The sequence below is a fragment of the Haliaeetus leucocephalus genome, unplaced genomic scaffold (assembly GCF_000737465.1).
Source record: "Haliaeetus leucocephalus isolate CR32 unplaced genomic scaffold, Haliaeetus_leucocephalus-4.0 Scaffold439, whole genome shotgun sequence".
Taxonomy (NCBI): Eukaryota; Metazoa; Chordata; class Aves; order Accipitriformes; family Accipitridae; genus Haliaeetus; species Haliaeetus leucocephalus.
The window spans coordinates 5,675,190-5,696,170 of NW_010972875.1; the positions used below are offsets into that span (position 1 = coordinate 5,675,190).

A 20,981-nucleotide genomic window follows, 5' to 3' on the forward strand; every position below is an offset into this window, starting at 1 on the left:
TATCAAAAGTGCCTTTTTTTTAGTCTGTATTTATCCAGGCCCAATTTTCAGCTTTTGATTTGAAATATCTCTGCCTGCTACACTGAAGAGCTCTCCTTATCAGTTATTCTCAGTTTATAAATGCCCATCTCCTGACAGAAATTATTATCATTATTGTAAAAGGGCAGAACATTGCACTTTTTACTTTTTATTGCTTAATATTGCTCCATTTTCATTACTCCAATCCTCAGTATTACCCAATAGTGTGTTAGTCCACCTAAATTCACTAACCAGTTCCCATACTTTACCACAATTCCCCATTTTGGAATGAAGGTCTAAGATATATCACCTTTTTTAATTATTACTTATCATGCTATTTAATTTAAACTAAGACCACTTTTGATAATTTCATCCAGGCTTATTTTCTTTGAGCATGTTTTCTATAACTCCTCATTAATTGCCTAAAGAAGCATCTCTTCTTGGTGATAAAGCAGTTATTCAGCAAATAAATTAGGCAACTACTACATTCAGAAATAACAGAGGCTTTCAATTTGTAATAGTTTTTAATGGAATAATACAATTCTCCTTACCAGTTATCTAAGAGTATTACTTATAAGGCTATCTATATTGAAAATTCATCCTCAAGTGTCTACAGCAGGCTTCCAGCTCCATCTCTGAAGAATTTTTTCAAAGTGATTTTGATGAAAGCAGAGCCCTGTTCTCTACACTTCTTCTTTTACCTTTTACCTTAAAAGAAACCCATCTGTAGCAAATACTCCTACCCCACCACTTTTATTATTTCCATCATTTTCTATGCAGTGCACACATCCAGTACCTTTAACAGTCACTGCATATGCTCTTCTACATCTTGCTCTTGTATTTCAATTTCATTCAATTCTTGCAAAATATTCTTCATCTCAGAATACATAGCACTCTACCTTTACTTGATATTTTCCTGCTTATTTGGGCTTATTACTTTCCTGCCTATATCATCCTTTCATCAATGCTACACTAAGAGCACCTGTTCAACAGAATATCCCCCTAATATCCTTATCTTTTCAGAATTACTGCTTCTATTAGTCTCTTGAAAGCCCACTTTTTGTTCATGTATCCTTTATATCCCTGAGTACATGGCTTTTCACATTAGTGCACTGAGATGCAATTACTTACCCATGCCCTGCTTATAGGGCAATTACAACTATCCAGATTTCTCTAGGTACCCAATTTCTCTATGTCCATGAGCAATCATGCTCACTATTCTTAAAAATTCTATCAGTGATGACTTTCCTCAAACTGTTGGCTGAAAACACTCCATTAGAGTTGTAGATACGTGACGATTATTCCCTATTTTTAATTAAACTTTCAGATTGATCAGTTGTGTTTCACCAATATAATACACAACACTGGACATGAGACATAACTGGAAAAAATGTGCTGTACATTGATGGGCTAATATTAATATATCAGTGTCCCTAAGGTGTGAGAGATAGAACAGTATGCAGCCAGAATTCTTTCCTTTAAAAAGGAAAGTTGAAAAATAACAGCTGGTTTGATGCAGGACTGAAGCTAAAACAGTGTGGTTATAAAATCAAGTAGCCAAAAGGTAACATTACATTGAGAATAATACTGCTTTATTACTGTATCAACACTCCAAGGTTGTATCTGTAATTAAAGGGATTTATATTACAGATAAGAGACTTCATCTGGTAGCTACTATTACTTCATACTGAGCAGAAGATACTTTAATACTAGTTCCTTTATGCTCCAAACACCTCAAAGTATATTACATAAATTGAGTTAAAGGCTAGTAAGATTAATAAACATAGCAAAGGGCAGCAGTTAAGAAATCACTACAACTTGTGGATATTTGAATCAGACAAACAGAAAATGACAGTGTGGTATTCTCCTGTTAAATTTCAGTATTGCCTCTGATGTTTCAATTTTCATTTGGGTCTCCTTTATCATCTCCCTCAACTAACTGCATGTTTAACAATGAAACCCCTTATCTCACTCTGAAATGCTGAAATTCTGTGTCAACATCAGGAAGAAAACAAAAATCTGCTCTGGTATTCAAACCCAAAAAGGCCAGGTTCAAAACAAAAAATGTTGCTATTGTAACTGAGCTTTGTAATTCAATAGTAAAAATGTTCTGTGGGATATTATTGCTTTGAAAGATAATTAGAATTCCAGTTCAATAACCTTGTTGTACAAGTACTGACATATACTCTGAAGATGTGGAATCTGACACCAGATTTTATCCACATAATTGAAGCAGACTAAAATGAATGCACTATAGTCTGATTTTGTTTTTCTATTTGTTACATATCTGCTGCAGTTGCCAAGCAGCTGGACAGAATGCGATGCCTTCACTCAAAGTTGGAAATTTTACCTTATGTTGTCCAAAATTTCTGCCTTGTGGCAGAAGTCTGCAACTTCCCCTCCACCCAGAAGAGAGTCGGTCTTAACATTTGCTCTCCTGGCAACAAAGTGAATACTCCCAAATGTCTCCTGTTCTCATTACTCTGGCTGATTATTCATGAACATTATATTTTAATGTATTGGATGGAGGCAGGTCCCAGGTAGCAAAGGTCAGACTGGTACAGAAGTATTCCATCAAGAAGTGAAGAAGAAAAAGAAAGGGAGCGTTTATGTGAGAGAAGGTAGAACCAAGTATCCTCTTTCAGGAACTGATATTTGGAATCCAAAAAGTTGTACACTGAGTTACTCACAAAAAGTCAAGAGTTCTTGCCCTATCAAGGATCAGTACATAACCAGAAAAAATGAAGGTAAGGATTACACCAAAATTCTTCCATGCCCATCTAAATCCATTTGACATGTCAGAATAAACTCCTCTTCCTCTATTTTCTCTCCATTTATTTCTAAGTTTTATGGGGAGAGAAGAGAAACAGAATTCTCTTTTCTTTCATCCCCATCTACCAGTTAATCATTAGAAGGAATCCTAGTGGAGACAGTTTATTCCCTCATAATCCCTTTGCTGTATGTTGCACCAAGCAGTTGGGGGAAAAAAAAGTAATGCTATACATCTGTCACACATTGAGAATTTAAGGAAAAATATGCTGGAAGACCTTTCTTGTTGTCCAAATGTTTGCAGGAATTCAATTAAATGAATGTGAAGGCAAAGCCTTACAACAAACTTCATGAGATTCACATGTGATTATATTATGACAGTGAGAGAAAAATTGCCATTCAACATCTTCAGGGTAACAGTCAACAATAAAACAGAACTAAGAAATTTGGGGAAGAAAACAATTTGCCAGAAGCTTTCAAAAGAAAATACTTCGTTTGAGATTGCATCTCTCTGTTCTCCTACATAAATGAAACAAGTCTAGATTGTTGTATTGTTTATGGTATAAGCAGCTTACAGACTTACATGGCATTCCTTTGATAGGGAATGCCAAGTATTTAACAAACAATTATGTCCTCCACCTCTCCCTTCACAGTTCAGAGAAAATAACCTCAGAGAAAATAAATTCTTAGTTTGATCCAGCATGCATGTGGCAGACAAGATCTGGCAAGGTTTCATGTATTCCATGTTTTCAACACAAGATTCTTCCAAATATTTACACTTAATAGTTATATGCAAATTGATGCTTTGACTATTGAAAGACAAAATTGCCTTCCTATTAGCTGCAAAGTTTGATCCATAGTAATGCAGTCTTCCTTCCTATATTCCTCTAGAAAAGATATAGTCCTAAATTATATTTTTAGATTCTTATGAAGCTTTTAAAAATCTGAACTAAGGGAAGAAGGGAATTGGGTTGAGTTAAATTTGCTCAAAATACACATTTAAAATGCATTTTCTACCGTAAAAGTAACACTATCAAGGAATAATTCTCAAGAACAATTTTTTAAATAGCCATGGCTGGTTTATATCTACAATTCTTTCTGTCAGAAGATCCTAGTTAAGCAAAGCAAACTGTAATTGCCTTTTAATCATTTATTATAGATTGCCCCAAAAATTATAGATGTCCCCAAAAAGCAATACTTTACATAAGAAAGAGAGAATGTAAACAGAACATTAAAAATCTACTCTTGCATAGAACATTATTTTTACCAGTTCCAGAAAACCATTGCATTTTATTGCTGTTACATTTAGCTTGCTAAATTAAATTTTAAAAATTGCATTAAGCGGATTTTTGCCATCTTTGACAACACACATGCCATCTCTGTTTCATATCTTCTATACACTGAATTATTTTATGGGCTTACCCCCAATATCTGGCCGAAGCTTATTGTCATATCCTTGAAGTAAGGAGTCCAGTATGTGAGTTACATCCCCACCATGAATCTTTGGTGCAAGGACCCATGTTTTATTCACCGTTAGATCTTCATCATCCTCATCATCTGCTTTATCAGCTCTATGGTGTGTGAATAAAAAAAACAAGGTTAGGAAAAAAAAGCCAAACAGTGAAACTAAATACACAAGAGGTGAAGAAGAAACTGATAAAATACTGAACACTATTTAGAGTACTTTATAAAAATCCAATGTGTTCTGGTGCCAACAGAAAGAGGCAGGCCCTTATTTAAAACACCAACATTTTGGTTTATGGCAGTAGAGAGTGTAAGCTAATAAACATGTCAAGAGAGGCATTAACACATCACCCATACAGAAAAACTCAAGCCATGAGTCAAACCCATAAAAGCAGCAGTAGGCACCTTCTTACTGCCAGCCTTTTCCTGTTTTAAAACACAAAATGTAATTCCCAAGCTTTTCCCCCATGTATTTAATTTTCAAGTCATGGTACTAATATTTCTAAGAGATGCTTAATCATGATAATAGATACATCTTGGTGTCAAGAACATTAATAGAATCTCCTTCATAGTAGCCTCTGTTCTAGCTATGATATAAAAAATAAGACTTGTATACTTATTCAACTCCATTCAAATTTTAGAAAGCAAACAAACATCACATCCGTGTGCTATGACTAAACATTCACAGAAGCTGCAGTCATATGTCAATTATGTATCTGCATGCATGCATGGTATAGTTAAAATGCTGTACCATTCCTTTCAGTTAAGAAGATCATTTTTTAGCTACTTATTTTATCAAGATGCAACAAATGTACAAAGGAAACACACATTCATTTATTGCCTATCTTTTAATTAGATAAGCAGAAATCTATAGTTAATCACTAAGTCGTTAGAAAAAAATCGCAATACCTTGGTTGCATCTGCAGATTCACTCAGATATCACCAAAAGGTCAAAGAATGCCTGGAAGTAGTTTTCTTTCCATTTGAATCAAATGAGTGTGGACTTAAGTATTCCTCCAGTGCTAAAGCTTGCAATCTATATTACTCATCCAGCTTATTTCAGGGAACCGCTATGGGCTTCAAGTCAAGCAAAGTGCATCAGACTGACAGCAGTAACTCTGACAGTCACACAATGTATCTTCACAAATGGACACTGGCTAGCAGTTATTACAGAACCTATGCAATCCATATAAATCAGTTCCGATGTTAACATAAGCACAGGTATTCCAGTAAAAGAAAGGAATTAAATTACTGTCCTCGTACCAATTTGTATTGTACACCAAACCTGAAAATATTACTGCTATATTATTAGAAACTGATTTAAGGGCTTCTAAACTACACAAACATACGCTGCCCCCAAAACTAAGGGTGGAATTTTTCAGTAAATTTCCTACAGGAATGAAGACCACCAGCATGTTCCACACGGAGACAACACTACACCTTCAGGGGGAAAGGACAGAAAAAGTCAGGAAAGGACAGAGATGGAGTAGGCACACCTGGCGCTTATTGCATTCTTTTGTGGGAATGCACCAAAACAGTCCGTATTCGTAAGACCTTGCATCACCTCTCAGATACCACTAGCAAGTCTCACTGAAAATCAAGACTATCGTGGCTGTGGAAACTCCTCAGTGGGTTTGGCATGCCTGCTTAATCTGGGAGGTGCAACAGAGAGCTTGCCACAGCTCAGTAGGCTCCCAGAGGATGAACACAAGGCACTGCTCAGATATCGGGACTTTCATACCTAGCTTGCTGCAAACAAGTCACAAGAGTCTATTGTAGCTGAAAGTAATATGCAATCTAAATACAAGGTTCACTGACAGCTTCCACTGTAACAGTCTGAAAAGCGCTTTCATTCTTTTAAATTGAAATGCACCATAAAATGCTTAATCTTTACTGGACTCCATAGACATTATAGAAATGTCAGATATTAAATATTTAACATTTCCCATTAACAGGATCCCACTAGTGGGAGCACTAAAAGAAGTAGGAAGCTAAGTTTTGTAAATGTACACTCTTTTTCCCTCAAAGCTACCTATTGCTATCTCTTTCATGTTTCGTTACCAGGCAGGTTTTTTTTACATATATATTTTTGGTCTGCTTGCACTTTATGTCATCTAATTACTATATAAATTAGCTTATGGTTGCTAAGAGTGCAGAGGCAATCCCAGCCTTTCCCCAGGGGCATTAAGAAGATGAGGAGTAAAAATTTATAAGCAGCTCTCTAAGGTAAGAGACAAGCCCACTACAAAACTGACCTTTTCTTCTTCCCCTTTTTGTCCTCCATCCCACAAACAGCAGAAAGTACATTGAAACTACCAGAGCTCTGTATAGACCAAGGCACCTGACTCTCAGGATCAGCCCAATTATTTGCAGAGAATTTGAAGTGACGGTGTCACAATTTTGGCCTGCTTTAATGTTCTTTCCACATTGCTATTAAGAACAGCATAGATTTAGCCAGATGAAAAGTACAGGAGGTCACACCATTCCCACCTAAACCCAAGAGCAGTTACAACCATGATACCTCGCACTCACTCAAATGTCTTGACATTTTGAAGAGCTCTTAATTTTATTTAGAGATTCATAGGACAATGCAGGTGGGAAGGGATCATGGGAGGTCTCTAGTCCAGGTTCCTCCTCAAAGCAGGGCCAGCTCCGAGGTCACAGTAGGTTGCTCAGGGGTTGATCACATTGGGTCTTGCAGACCTCCAAGGAGGGAAACTGCACAACCTCTCTGAGCCACCTGCTCTTTACTTCTCTCTTTTTGGCTATTTACTGTATTTAAATAAACTTGAAGTTAACAAGGAAAAAAAATACAAATACATTTCAGATTTTCACTTTCTGTCTTGCTTGATTGGAGGACCTCTGGTCCTCCTCCAATTTTAAAACTCTGAACTAGAAATAGGTACACAGATGAGGACACTGACAGCTTACAGAAAGCTATTAATAATGCAATTCCAGGGGGAGAGGGAAAAATTGCATCCCAACATCTGACAGCTTTTCCAGCCACTACTAAGTAAATCTATTTAAGGAGGCACTTTTATTAGAGGTAACATTTCTTTACTTTGTGTCTGACAAGAGTCTTGGCTTAAAATGAGCATTTCCTACTATTTACATGGAACTATCTGGATTTATCTAGAAAATATCATGCCTTGTCATCTTCCCCCCCCCAAGAAAAATTATCTAGAATTATCTAGAAAAAAGTGCCAACATCTAGCAAAGAAATACACTAGACTTCCATACCAATACACCAGGTTAACAAGTGCTTGTGGCTCACTAATCCATTAGCTAAACCAGCAAAGGAACCAACACAAATCAGAAATTAATATAACCAAATGCAGAGGAACTGGACTATCACTGTTCTACACAGTGAAAGGAGCTATTCTTACTCTCTCTATTCCTATCTTACTGGCCTTTTCAGAGATGAGTGACTGTGATTAACCCATCTTGCTACCAGAATACCACCTTTTTAACTCTTCTTTAAAATGTGCCCAAGACCACTGAGCATGCAATAAAGACTATAACATCTCTGCAGTATGCTGGGTGCTGATGGTACCCAGTTCTACACTTTTGATTCCTAAATTGTAGCCACTGACGCACAGCCACAGGACTGAGATCAGAAAGGAATGATGCTGGCTGGAAAAAGGAAGTGACCAGAATATATAGAAAGTCTTCTGCATGCCCTCCAGTGAAGCAGAGCACACAACACCTGCCAACTTGAATTCTCAATCCAGACAGTTTTGGGGAGTTGCATAAAACTCTTCCAAAAGAGCACCTAGACACACAAAGGCAGCAGGACAGACAGTGTGTACATATTCATTTCTAGGAATCTGAATTACTGATCTTTGTCATACTAAATAGATTTGAACTACTCTGTTTCAAAGGTAGAAATCCCTTCAGATTTACACAGTCAGCAGGATCAGCTGAGATGGTGTTACCAGGATCCAACCGAGGCTGCTAGATCATGTTCTTTAAAGAAACATTCACTTTGGAAAACAAGATCGGTCAAAACTGTTGACCTTTTACACAAGTTTCTGTGTGTCTCACATTGCAAAGTCCAACTTTTTCTCCAGGGTTTGGAATGGGGTTGAAGGAAAGACAGAAGACAGCAAACTTCATTCCAAACCAGAGAATAAAATGTAAATTTCAGGTATGCCGTTCAAATATTTAGTAACAGTTAACTTGGGCTGAACACCTTTTTACTTCTCTGCAGTTAAAATAAATCTAAGAAACACATGAAGATTAATGTCAATTAACTCCACCCTCACTTTAATGGTAGCACTTCCCCCTCTATCTCACAAGCCCAGGAAGAAAGGCAAACTTAATTAAAGAGGAATTCTTTTCCTTTCCGAGTTCATCTAAAGGTTATTTTGCTATACACAGAACATAATACTTGGTCCTCTCCATTTACTGTAAAATATATTTTTTACCAACAAAGTTCACTCAGCTCAACTTTTTCAGAATGTCTGGAGAGACGATGACTTAGAACAAAAATATGACATCAGACATTAAAACATTTCTGTTCCATGGCAAGATGGTATTTTACATCTATTACTGCAGGTGTTAATCTTGATTTTAATGATTATATAAATAAGAAAGAGACCTCACTTCTTAACGTGCTTGTTGTTATAACACTTCAGGTAGCCTCATAAACTCAACCGTAAACTGCATGTATATAGTTAACAGTAATTAGGCAAAAAGTGCCCTAATTATGCTCTCTGACCTTCAACTAATTGGAGACATTACCATGACTAATAAATCCCTGAGCACAAGTGACTAATGACTAAATAAGTCTTTTCAACATCAGGCAACATGCTCATCTTCAGACATTAATACCATAGGTCTTTGTTCTCCTTTAAATATGAGAAAAACCAATCAGACGAGTTTTAAGTTGCAATTAATATCTGTCACTTTATGTAATGAACTGGAAAAAAACTGATACAGTGAGAGTGTTCCTACTGCTATTTGCATCATGCATATCAAAGTATTACACATGGAAGTACACGTACAGCATAGGTGGGAGTATTTACACACAGCTAAGCATCAATTTAGCTGTCCATTCCCAGGCTCCTATTCCCACCCGAGACACCCGAGGCTGCCCAGTCCTCCAAGCGGGGTTGATTTATGGGGAACCTGTAGACTTCTGGAGAAGTAGTAGAGACTGGGCAGGGAACCTTAGTTACCTCCACTGACACTTCATGCCTATGTGCAAGCAACTCAATCAAGCCCTCAGTGGCCATGAGGTTTTAAACAACCCTGCGCAGTGGCTTTGTCTATCTGGAGATAAAATGATCCTTCCATACAAGGAATACTCTGATGATCATTTAATAAATAAATAAGAAGGAAAGTCAGTGTTTCAGATAATTTCCGTGCTGAACATACCATTTTTCTTTTTGCCTTACACATGCACCTGAAAATAATACGACTAGTTGTGTTTGTTAGTTCATTTAGCTGAGGATCTTCTCCAACAGCAGCCAAAAGCAGTTGCTTCAGGAGTTTTACCAACACAGGGGTAGGGCACAGTGACACTTATGTAAATCACGAAACATACCTTAAGACAGATGTTATTCACTGGCTGTTCTTCCCAGTATATTACATTTATGTCCTTTGTCTAAGTATAATACAATTTAACCTTTATTTTCCAGTACTTTAAAAAAACACAAACAACTATTTCTCTTTACTTTTAGACAAAATGGTAATGTTTCCCAAATTGTAAACATGGGAGATTACTTTCTTAGCAACAATACAGCTTCAAAAGTTTGTAAAAATACTGCATTTAACCAGACAATGCTTCATAAGAAGTCAGTCAAGACAGACAAGGTTTCCGGGGGAGGTTTCCAACCAATCAGACATCTAATCAGACACCACCTTACTCCAGAACACCAAACATGATATACTTGTATGTAGTAAAGAAGTATATTTCATGGCCCCATCAATGAGAGTTCGGAGGGCATCTGACCTAGCCAAATTCCATACATGAAAAAAGACCTAAAACATGGCTGAAAAACACAACATGGTCACTGACACCTCAACATCCAGAGTCAGACATTTTTACAGAGGCTGGTGGTGATTCTAATTCAGAAGTTAAAAAAGCAAGCACTTAAGCATGTGTCACATAAATGACCACAGCATAGGATCAGGTATAGATAAAAAACTGAACAAGGATGGTAAGTTTAAGCAGTGCCTGAGACAGAAGAAACTTCCTGACAGAGAGAGTAAAATGCAACTTCAACATGGTAGGAATGAGGTAGGAACTCTTATGTCAGCAATTTAAAATACATATTTACATACTTTGTTGGATCTTCCTAAGATAAAACAAGGGCCTCAGACAGACTTGTAGTATCCTTCAGAAGCTGAAAAAGGATTGGGACTCCTACACATACACAAATATTACTTCTTTTCAGTAGCAGCAATAACAGCAGAACCATATAGTCCTGACTGCTAGAATAGGACACAATTACATTTTTCTTCAAAAGATTTTCTTAAAAGCTTACTTCCACTGCTAGCTGTCAGTAGTGGACGGTTTAAACATCTCTCAAGATGAGTATGAAACAGCTTCATACTCATCAGTTCTACCACATTTCTGCAGAAATGAACTCTCTTTTGCATTTCATCATCAGCTTCTTCACTGATATGCTTTATTCATCACAGAAAATTTCTGGGAAAATAAGCATAACTGCAAGCAAAGAAATGCAGCTACTGAAAATACGTCTACAGAAAGCCTTACTTGCTCTTGTTAATCCTGTGGGATATAAAGTCACTGATGTTGTATTCCTTCATCTTCAACCTTCCTAAACTGGTTTAGACACTCTCTTGACAAAAATCTCTTTTCTCTTCCCTCCATCCATTCCATTTCAGAAGCTTTTGTCAATCTATTTCCCACTCCTTCTGCTTTGTCAGACTTTGGCATATTCTTTTGTGTGTCAAAATGTATTTATCTCTCCCACTGAAGTACGTTTTACTTATTCCCTACATCTTTTTTCCAGTATACCTACCACATACTGTTAAGTTGATTCTTCTTCTGGATACACATACTATCTTGTGCTCTTCGCCTTCTCTAATCTCATATTTGCCTGGCTATTTATAATTTCCTGCCCTGTTTCTTCCTTCCCTTCTCCTTCCTGAGTTTTTATTGAGGGGATGGACCTTAAGTCAGCAGTAAAATTATCATGGAAAAGTGTGGGGAAAAAAATATTAGAAATTATTATACAGAAATAAACATTAGATTTTTAGGATAAGCTACATAAAGAAGTTCACTTCATATTATGTGAGTAAAGCTTTTTTTAAAAAAAAAAAAAAAAAAGAACAATCACAGCACTACCAGAATAAAAGTAGGTACCTCTGCTGTTCATTCCCTGTAATGAAAAGTGTTGCCTACATATTTGAGTGTTTAGACTATCAAACTTGTGATATCTTAATACATATCACAAGCATCAGATGATCAAGCTCTTTTGAGTCATTACAGCTTTGAAGTACATCTCTGAAAGACATGAAACATTTTCTCCCACACAAACTTCAGTACAATTAATTTTAGTCCCAGCAAGACCTTCACTTAAAAGCATTATCACATTTCTATAAATTGATCTTCAACATCTCTGTGATACGAATAGAACAAAAACTAATCCAAACAGAAATTACTGAACAATACAACCAGACTTAACTCTGAACACTTAATAAAGCCACAATCTGACTGTAAAGAACATTTATAGAAATGTGAATTTTTAACATTAAGAACAACAGGTATTATTAAAGATGTGTTCCAGAAGAACAATTTTGTTCTGAGATCCACACAAATTGCTCTCCTCCAAATCACTTTTCAGATAATGCTACATACTAGTTGAAATGACACTGGTCAAATTTGTTATTAATTCAAATGGCTTTTAAAGATCTCAAAAAAATTATCATCTGGACTCAAAGCATCACAGATATTCTTTATCCGTCAGTCTTCTCATATAATACAGAGTTAAATTTCCCACCTTAAAGGTCATCCAAATATTGATATGCTCAGACCAGTATAACTGCCACCTCTACGCCTATCAAGTTGCAGTTCAGAAATCAATTGAAAATTTTCCTCACATCTATCTATCCAAGTACAGGTAATTCTCTGTGCCAATTCAGAGCTGCTGGATTCTCAAACATATTCAGCTTGATTAGTATAGCGATCTCACTTTTACCATCTTAGTAAAAATAGCTCTTTACTTCCATATGTGGTAACAAAAATAGTCTTCCATTTTGTAGACCTCAGGGAGACAACTACTTGTTTCTGCATCCCTCCCTTTTATGCTATACAATAGAGAAGAGAGCAAGAACCTTGCACGAGATAGCAAACTATACTAAAAAAAAAAAACAAAAAAACAAAAAAAAAAAACAAGCCGATTCCTGCGATTTTCCACAGAATCATGTCATTTAGAAGGGATCTTTGGAAGTTGACTTCTACTCAAAGAAGGGCAAATACTGAATTCAGACCATGATGCTTAGAACTTTGTCCGGTCGGGTCTTTGAAAATTCAATGGACAGAGATCCCACAACCTCACTGGACAGCTAGTTCCACTGTTTAATTATCCTCACAGTGATTTTTTTTCTTTATACCTAGTTGGGATTTCCCCTGTTGCAATTCATTGCCATTGTTGCTCATCCTCTTACCGTGCACCACTGTGAAGAGCCTACCTCTGTCTTCTCGATCACCAACCCGTAAGTGCTGGGGGGCTGCTGCTGGGTCCCCCCAAAGCCATCTCTTCTCCAGGCTGAACAGCCCCCTCCTCACAGGGCAAGGGTTCCTGCCCGACCAGGTTGGTATCCCTCTGCTGAGCTTCCTCCAGTTTAAACCCGAAACGGGATGCAGCATCCAGACGCGGTTTCACAAGTGCTGAGCAGAGGGAGACGATCACTTCCCCCACCTCCTGAGCAGCCCAGGAGGCTGCTGGCCCTCTTTGCGGCCAAAGCGCCATGCTGTCCCCCAGGAACTCCAGGTCCTTTTTGGCAGAGCTGCTCCCCAACCAGCCAGTCCCCAGCCTGTCCTGCTGAGGGGGGCTTCCCACGCAGGTGCAGGACTTAGCACTCATCCTTGATGAATTTTATAATGCTCCTGTCAACCCATTCTCCCAGCCTCTCCAGCTCCCTCTGACAGCAGCCCTGCCCCCAAACATATGAATTTGGTAAAAACAATCTTTCAACATAGGAAAAAAAAAATTATCTCCAGGAAAGGCTATGCTGATATCGTCATTCCTGATGCTCTGAGCAGTTCTTGTTCCACCCCAGACAAGCAAGGTCACTTCTCTTTCCTCACATCAATTATTCCACTTTCTGATTACAGACTTTCAGAATCTGTTTTGTGTTTTGTTTTGGCTTACAAAAACTGGGTAACTTACTGATCGTAACACCCCCACTCGCAGTGTAAGTACACCTCTTCCTCTGTTCTGAGAAAATCATTACTACAATATCTTAAAGCTGCTCTTTGCCTTGGAAAGTACTTGAAAGTACCCATTATCTTCAGCAAGTAGGTCCTTCCTTTTTTTCTAGTACAAACATTTCTAATGCTAGCTGAAAAATTAGTAGGGGCCCTTATGCCAACTATATTTTAATTTAAGAGATCAAGAGCATTTTGTCATTGTAAAATTTTTAGACAAATATATATGCAACTTCCTCTACAAAACATCTTCTAAGAAAAGCCTTCCAGCCATTGCATGCAACAAAACATAAAATTTATCAGGCAGATAAAGTAGGCCTTAGGATAATCTGTACTGCCTTGACTGAAACTGAAGTCTCAACCTACTAAAATTCTTAGGGACATTTATTTCAGATGGATTTGAATGAAACCTAGAAATGTAAATTGGTAAGTCTTACCTTCTCAGCTGGTAAGTTTTACCTTTGTGGGTTTTGGCCAGATCATGCAATCAAATAATTAAAATGTAAACAGCCATATTCTACTGTTCATCCAGACCAAACAGCAGGGAATAAATGAAGATTCAGAGAACAGAAGATAAAAGGACAACGATAGTAAATTACAGAGCTTAAGCAGATAGAACTGAAAAGGGACAAATAGTGTTAAATAAAGGACAAAATATCCTCAGGCTGCTAAGGAAGGACATGGTGATGAAAAGGTATCACCTCTTTGGATATCTGAAACGTGTACTAACCACAGCAGTATCAGATCTCCTGGGAGTTTCAGGCTAGAACCATCACGCAAAGACAGACACAAATAAATCCATGTGCCACATGTCACCACCCCGTTCAGGAGACTGCAGATATCTATCTACGGTTGACTGATGAAAGGTTAATTGTCATCAAGTTCAGAATGAACTGATATATTGTTGATGGGTTAAGTGCCTTGATCCAAGAAACACTTTCCATAGTGTCAAAATAGACTTAAAACAAACCTAACATAAATGAATGCTGAGAACCATAACCTCAATAAGAAGCAGTTACCCTAATTAAATGCCATCACACAGCCGCTATAACATTCATCAAATTGCAAAGTCAACTTTGTTAGATTTCTACTTTAAAATGTCACCAGCATCTTAAGAAATATATAAAAAGAGCTCTCCTTTTTAAGGCATTTTCAGTCACTTAAGGTGCTGATATTTCAATATATTCAGGTGAACATTCGCCCTAACACAACTCATTGCATATTTCCTGCAAAATCTTGAGGTAACTAGGAAGCTACTACAGTCTTCACAAAAAACAAGCTCATTTGAAATACTTCCAAGTTCTGGTACACGTGTGAGCAGCTATCAGTCTCTTCCCACAGGAGGTAAAGAAATACGTATAGACTGAAGTACCAACAGAACCAGAGACTTGCACTGAACTGTGCACCATAATTGTGGCATATAGGTGAATCTGGCTTAACATCATAGAAAAAGCCATACAATTACAATAACTAGACAATGACAACATGTCCCCAAGAGAAATACAGTGAATGGGTTCTACTGAAATTTTAGTGCAACTGTCATTAGGCAATTATGGACTAATCCAAAGGTCAATGAAATTAATGAATAAATGTACAAAGAGGTGAATATACTCCGTAAGAGCTAGTGTAAATAGCTAAACCATGTAATAAAAAGCTTGCACTCTCTCTCTGCAAGCAAAATCATGTCTTCTCCACTGTAATTTACTGTGTATTGAATATAACACATACCTTTTACAACAGGAGTATTACACCTCTTGTCAGATGGTGACTAAAATTTACGGCTGTCAGAGTTGTCCCCTTCTGGAAGCAACCTGCAGGCCATCATCAGCTGGACGGCTCTCATTGACAGAGCAAGAACCTAAGGTACAGGTCCATAGCTCACCTGCAGCAGGTCTGATACAATCCACTACATATTCGATGGCTGTATGCTGGTGAGATCAAGTACCTTTCTCCCTCAGGGAAAACACTGAGGGTACTTCATTTTTAAAAACATCTACATAATTTATTCTGCCATGTAAATATGGCATCAGACAATGAAGAAAAAAAATTTGTCATGACTTACAGTGACAGAGTTAGCCACCTAAATTAATACTTAATAGTACAACTTTTTCCTAATATAAATTCCATCCAGCTGAACTTTATTCTGAAAGATAAATTGGACCATAATATTACATTAATAATAATAAGACTTAATCCCTCATGGTACACTGCCTTAAATAAGAAGAAAACCATGTTAAATGAAAGGACTAACAATCTATTTAAGGCCTCAAATAATTTAATCCAAAGGGGACGTATCTCATGTTACCTCAGGTCTTTCCTATTCACTATGTCTGTCTGTCTTCCTGAAAATAAAAAAAGTAACTGCATATGAATTCAGAAACACAGAATTAGCCATTCACACCTTATCAGAGATGAATGCAGTGACATGGAAAAAGGATTTGAGGATCAAGGAAGAAAGCAAAAAGAACATGAGGTACACCGGAGCAGTACTGGAGCTAATCCTGGGATAGAGTATCTCAGCAGTATGAAGTAGTTTGTGTGTATCTGCCATTAATGAGGCTAATATTTATATAATCTACCCATTTCTGAGGTCTGTTCTTCAAAGAAAAAATGGAAAGGGTTTACAAAATGGTTAAACAAACAATTTAACATTTTCTGAAGAAATGTAAGTAGCTCAGTTTACTTATCTGAGAGGAAAATGTAAGCTGCTATCAAGTTGTGTCTTAAATTACATATACCAGGGAAATACTTCTAACAGTAGTTAGTATGACTGTAGCATGGGTAAATCCAATTCAATGGAAATTTCCACTCTGCGTAGCGCAGCTCCGATTGTGACACATTTGTGTAAAACTTTCATTTTGGACTAGATCCTTCATCCTGCAACAACTGCTTGGCATATAACTGCACTGCAGCTTCTTATCTCCGAGAGGTGAGGAGGTTTCTCTCAGCAAATAATCTACAACATATCATGAAAGACTAGGCTGGAAAGAGAAAGATGGCAGGATGTTTTCTGACCAAAATGCTGATTCCTTTAAGAATTTTCAGGATTCATTTGAGGTGCTCTGAGTTCTTGTCAAGGCAAAACTTGGGCACACAGGGGAAGGAAGATCTGGTTTCCCTGTTGAAGAGCAGACGGCTGCAGACCACACTCTGTTTCTGAAGAGCAGTTGCAGCCATGGGTCTGCACCCTGAGCTTGCCCTGCACAACTGGAGGGATGAACCAAGACCTGGATTTCCCCACAAAGACATGGACGTAAGGTCCAGTGGCTGAGCCAGCTGTGGCAGGTGGTACTGGGAAAAAAATCAGGCTTTTTCAGCTGGCAGAAGAAGGCAGGAGATCCACTGGCTGGAAGCCAGAGAAACCTCAGACTAGAAGTACTGTACAATACCTCATTGGATTCCTCCTCATCAAATCTTTATGCATGGACTTAGAACAGTTACACTGAAGCAGCAAAACTGATGCAGAAGCCAGTATAGATTCTCCAGTTTTGTTTATTCTGATATCAGACTGGATTATCACAACAGGTCCTACTGACTTGAACATCCACCAGTGAAAGCATGTTTTGGAAACTATTTCTTTCCATCTTTGCCATATCACTGAGATTTCCCTCTTCTTTGAAGTAAGTTCTGTTCACGTCAACTCCTCATGACCTTTCTAGTCTCTCTAGTTAACCTCCATTAGCTCGGTGTTGTTGCATGATTTACCATTTTAAGTTTAGATACGTAGAATCAAGTTTTTACATGGGCTGGTAGGCCACTGAACTCACCACACTTATCTTCAGCCTTATTAAAAATGTTCACATGTGTAAAAATGCAACATCGGGACTTCCATGTCATCTCCAGGTTAATTCAATTGCATCTGAATTACTCCTTACAAATTATTACCATTCAGAGAAATTGTTAAGAAATAAAAGTTAACGACACTGTCATCCACCACTCTTTGAAAGGTTCCTGTCAGTGTGCTACATACTGTCATTTATAATTATCACTTCACTCTGCCGCTCTTTACCAAATAAGTTATGATATTGTTATTTTACCTAAGTACACACTCAATTTAATAAGCAGTGCAAGAAAGGGCTATGCAGGTAATTAAAAAAGCCCTAGTACTCTTCTCTCATAAATGGTACTACAAAAATGGCTCTTTACCCATCTTGGTAGATACTCACCTTTGTTTTTCTGCGAGTTCAACATACATGACTTTTTTAGTGTATATATATATATGATGGCACAAACCAAAGCAACTCACTTTCAAATAGTGCATATGCCAAGTTCATTTAAGTAGTCCTACCTACTGGCCATAGAAACTAGGTGTTGTATTGAACCCAGATTATTATAATTCCTCTACAGCGTCAAAGAAAAACCACAGGTCCCCTGACACCCTTGTAATTTACTCTGTGGCCAGACTTATGGATCCAGAAAAAAGTTGACCAACGTCAACAGGTGCTAACCTGTAACCTTTTCTATCCAGCTCAGAAAGGCTGGAATTGGTAGCAAGGGTGCTCTTATTTAACATCAGGCATATTTAACAAACCAAAAGTTAAAAGTAATTTAAATTGTACTTCAATTTGCTAGGAAAGCCTTTTTTTTTTAATGGATTGCCATAGTTTGAAGGTTTTCTTTAAACCCATTGTAAGAAAATTATGTGCAAAGAATACAAGTATTTCTCAATATTTATGTCTCATTAAACTTATAGTAACAAAAGAAAATATTAATAAACTTTTAATAAAATAAACCGTAAAATAAAATGTTTCCCACATTTTAACAAAATAAACCACTGGGACTGCTAAATAACAAGTTCTTCACTGTCACATCATGAACAAAGCACATAAGAGTGAGGATAATAATGAATAAACATCACAGATGTTCAAATGAAACAGTAAATCACTATTATCAAGAAACCCATGTTGTTATGACGGGCTTAACTCTGATCCAGGAATTTATATGAGAGGAAAACGTAGGCCGTATTATATAAGTGTTTTCCTAAGAGATATTTTGAAATGGAAAAGAAAAGATTAGTTGACATTTGCACCTGCTGACAGTTACATTGCAATGGAGCATTTAGAACTGCTTTTTAGAACATCAGGTTACGAAACTGAAGGGAAGATATGGCCAAAATTAAGTTAAGCTTACAATATACTGTCAGGGATGCTGACCAGCACATACCATTTAAAGCAGTATAAATTAGAAGAAATGTTACAGTTATGCTGCACCTGTATGGCTAGAACAAAGGAAATAATATTAATTATATTGTCAGCTCTTATGCTCTCCCTATGAATTATCTATTTATTTGAGTTCAACAAGAATAATGGGTTTGCCGAACATTTAGGACTGCAGTGCCTGCTGGGTAACTGATCCTTTCCTGCACATACCTTATAGAAAGGCTCGCAGCCCAATTTCTACTACAGAAGAGATGTCAGCTGTTGACAAAAATAGTCCTTCAAAATACTGACTCATGAAGCTACATCAAGTGCATTGACCATTCTTGTCTCTTTGTGCCGCACGTACAGAACTGGGGGAAAACAACTGTCTTATGGGTTAGAGTTCAACTGCAATGAATCCCTTTGGTGAAGGAAGTTCAGTCTAATGTCACACTACAGCTTTTGGGGCAGTACACTGAAAGGATAAACTCTTGGTTGGACTCAACTTCCAATGTCCTTGCTTAGGCTTTAGCTCCATTTGTTACTCCTGAAGTAACTTTACTCACACTCAGCACAAAGTACTTTGTGTATAAATGCATAGTCTAAGTGATGCAATTTGCAATCTTCTGCAAGTACGTGTTGAAAATGTAGGTTGGCTCCTGCAAGATGTTTTTTAGGAAAACAGCCAGAATTGGTGCAACCTGGTCTATTCTTGAGAAAAGCATTACTTCTGTGTTTGACTTTGAACTTCAAGGAAAAGCTTGGGCTGAAACTACAGAAAGGCATCCAAAGAAGCAGAAAAACTGTATTTCCATCCTACTTTGCAGCAGGCTGCTAAAGGGCGCCAGAGCTCCTGAGATCTCTGCAAACACCCCTGAGTTGTAATGCACTACATACCAGAGAATCACGATCTGAAAAACATGTCCACTTGTAGTCACTTAAAAAAAAAAAAAAAAGGGGGAAAAAAAAAAGAAAAATCTTTCAATCACAATTTTTCCTTGTAGCCTCTGAATGAAAGGCAAGCATGGAAATAGTTGATTCAGATACATGGATATTTATACCAAAGGTTCCATTTTATCTGAGATGTTCTGGAACACAAAATAAAATAATGCATGTAAGTTACCTCTTTTTCTCACTGAAGACTTCTTATCAACTTATTTTTATAAATGCTACTGTTAATGAGATGTATATGTAATAATCTACGCCCAGTCCTGTAATCACAACCACACTTTGACAAACAAAAAAAAATTATACATTTTTTTAGCTAGTCCTCCTCCTTTGTAACTAAGCCTTTGAACTGATAAATTAGCATGCATATTCTTTTCTCTCAAACCACTTGATAATTTCTTTCATACCTCAGGTACAATATGTTCATTAAGAAACACTCTGAAGAGGCACAGCTGCACTGGTATAATTTCCATCGACGCTTTTGAAAAATATTTCCATAATATACCAAGGTTTTAAAAGACATAGATTAAGAAAAGTATAACCAGGGGTGTTTCTGACTAGGATAACACAGCAGCCTTCTGAAGATGAGAGATGAGCTGAGATCAACACGCTTCACACAGACTGATAAATCATCATTCAGTATGGGGAAGGGGTCTAGAGTCTGACAGAGTTAAAAAAATGTCTAACAGTTGTTTGGGGGGCAGGGGAGGGGGGGTGCCAGCCTTTATACTACACATTTGGTATACCCTCTTGGAATGGTAATTCGGTCTATCATGAAAAAGACAGACACACTGTCGAACACCCTTTCAGCACTGCTTTGTGATTTTTATGAGAGTATAACCTGTGGAATGGTTCGCATTAGCTCCGAATTATTAATGGAGTTGAAGGATCAGACTGCTTTTCGTTAAGTTGTTCCGGGCACTAATAACACATTTGCCCAGCAGTACCGAACTGCTGTTTCTTCAGAGCCCTTCCGATCAATTTTATAACTCCCCCTTAAAACGCACGTTTCCAACTTCGGGGACTTGAGCAGCTGCCCGGCACCATCCCCCGCCTGGGCCCGATCCCCCTCCCGAGGGCTGCCGAGGCACAAGCCGGTGCCGCGCAGGATGCCCCGCTGCGCGGGCAGCACGGTCAAAAACAAACCGGCACCGCCAGCCCAGCGGTGCCCCGCCGGTACCGCCGACCGCCGGACCAGCCTCTTCCAAAGGAGCCACCAGCGCCTCAGCCGCTCGCCAGCC

The 20,981-nt window shown here is 37.8% G+C and overlaps 1 protein-coding gene across 1 annotated transcript in view; it reads right to left on the reverse strand.

Moving 5' to 3' along the window:
• The window catches only part of GABRG1 (gamma-aminobutyric acid (GABA) A receptor, gamma 1), a 57,754-nt gene that overhangs the window by 36,158 nt on the left and 615 nt on the right, over nucleotides 1–20,981 (reverse strand). The window contains exon 2 of the mRNA XM_010574491.1: nucleotides 4,210–4,358. Coding sequence (XP_010572793.1) covers nucleotides 4,210–4,358 — 149 coding nt within the window. The remainder of the gene's footprint in view (nucleotides 1–4,209; nucleotides 4,359–20,981) is intronic.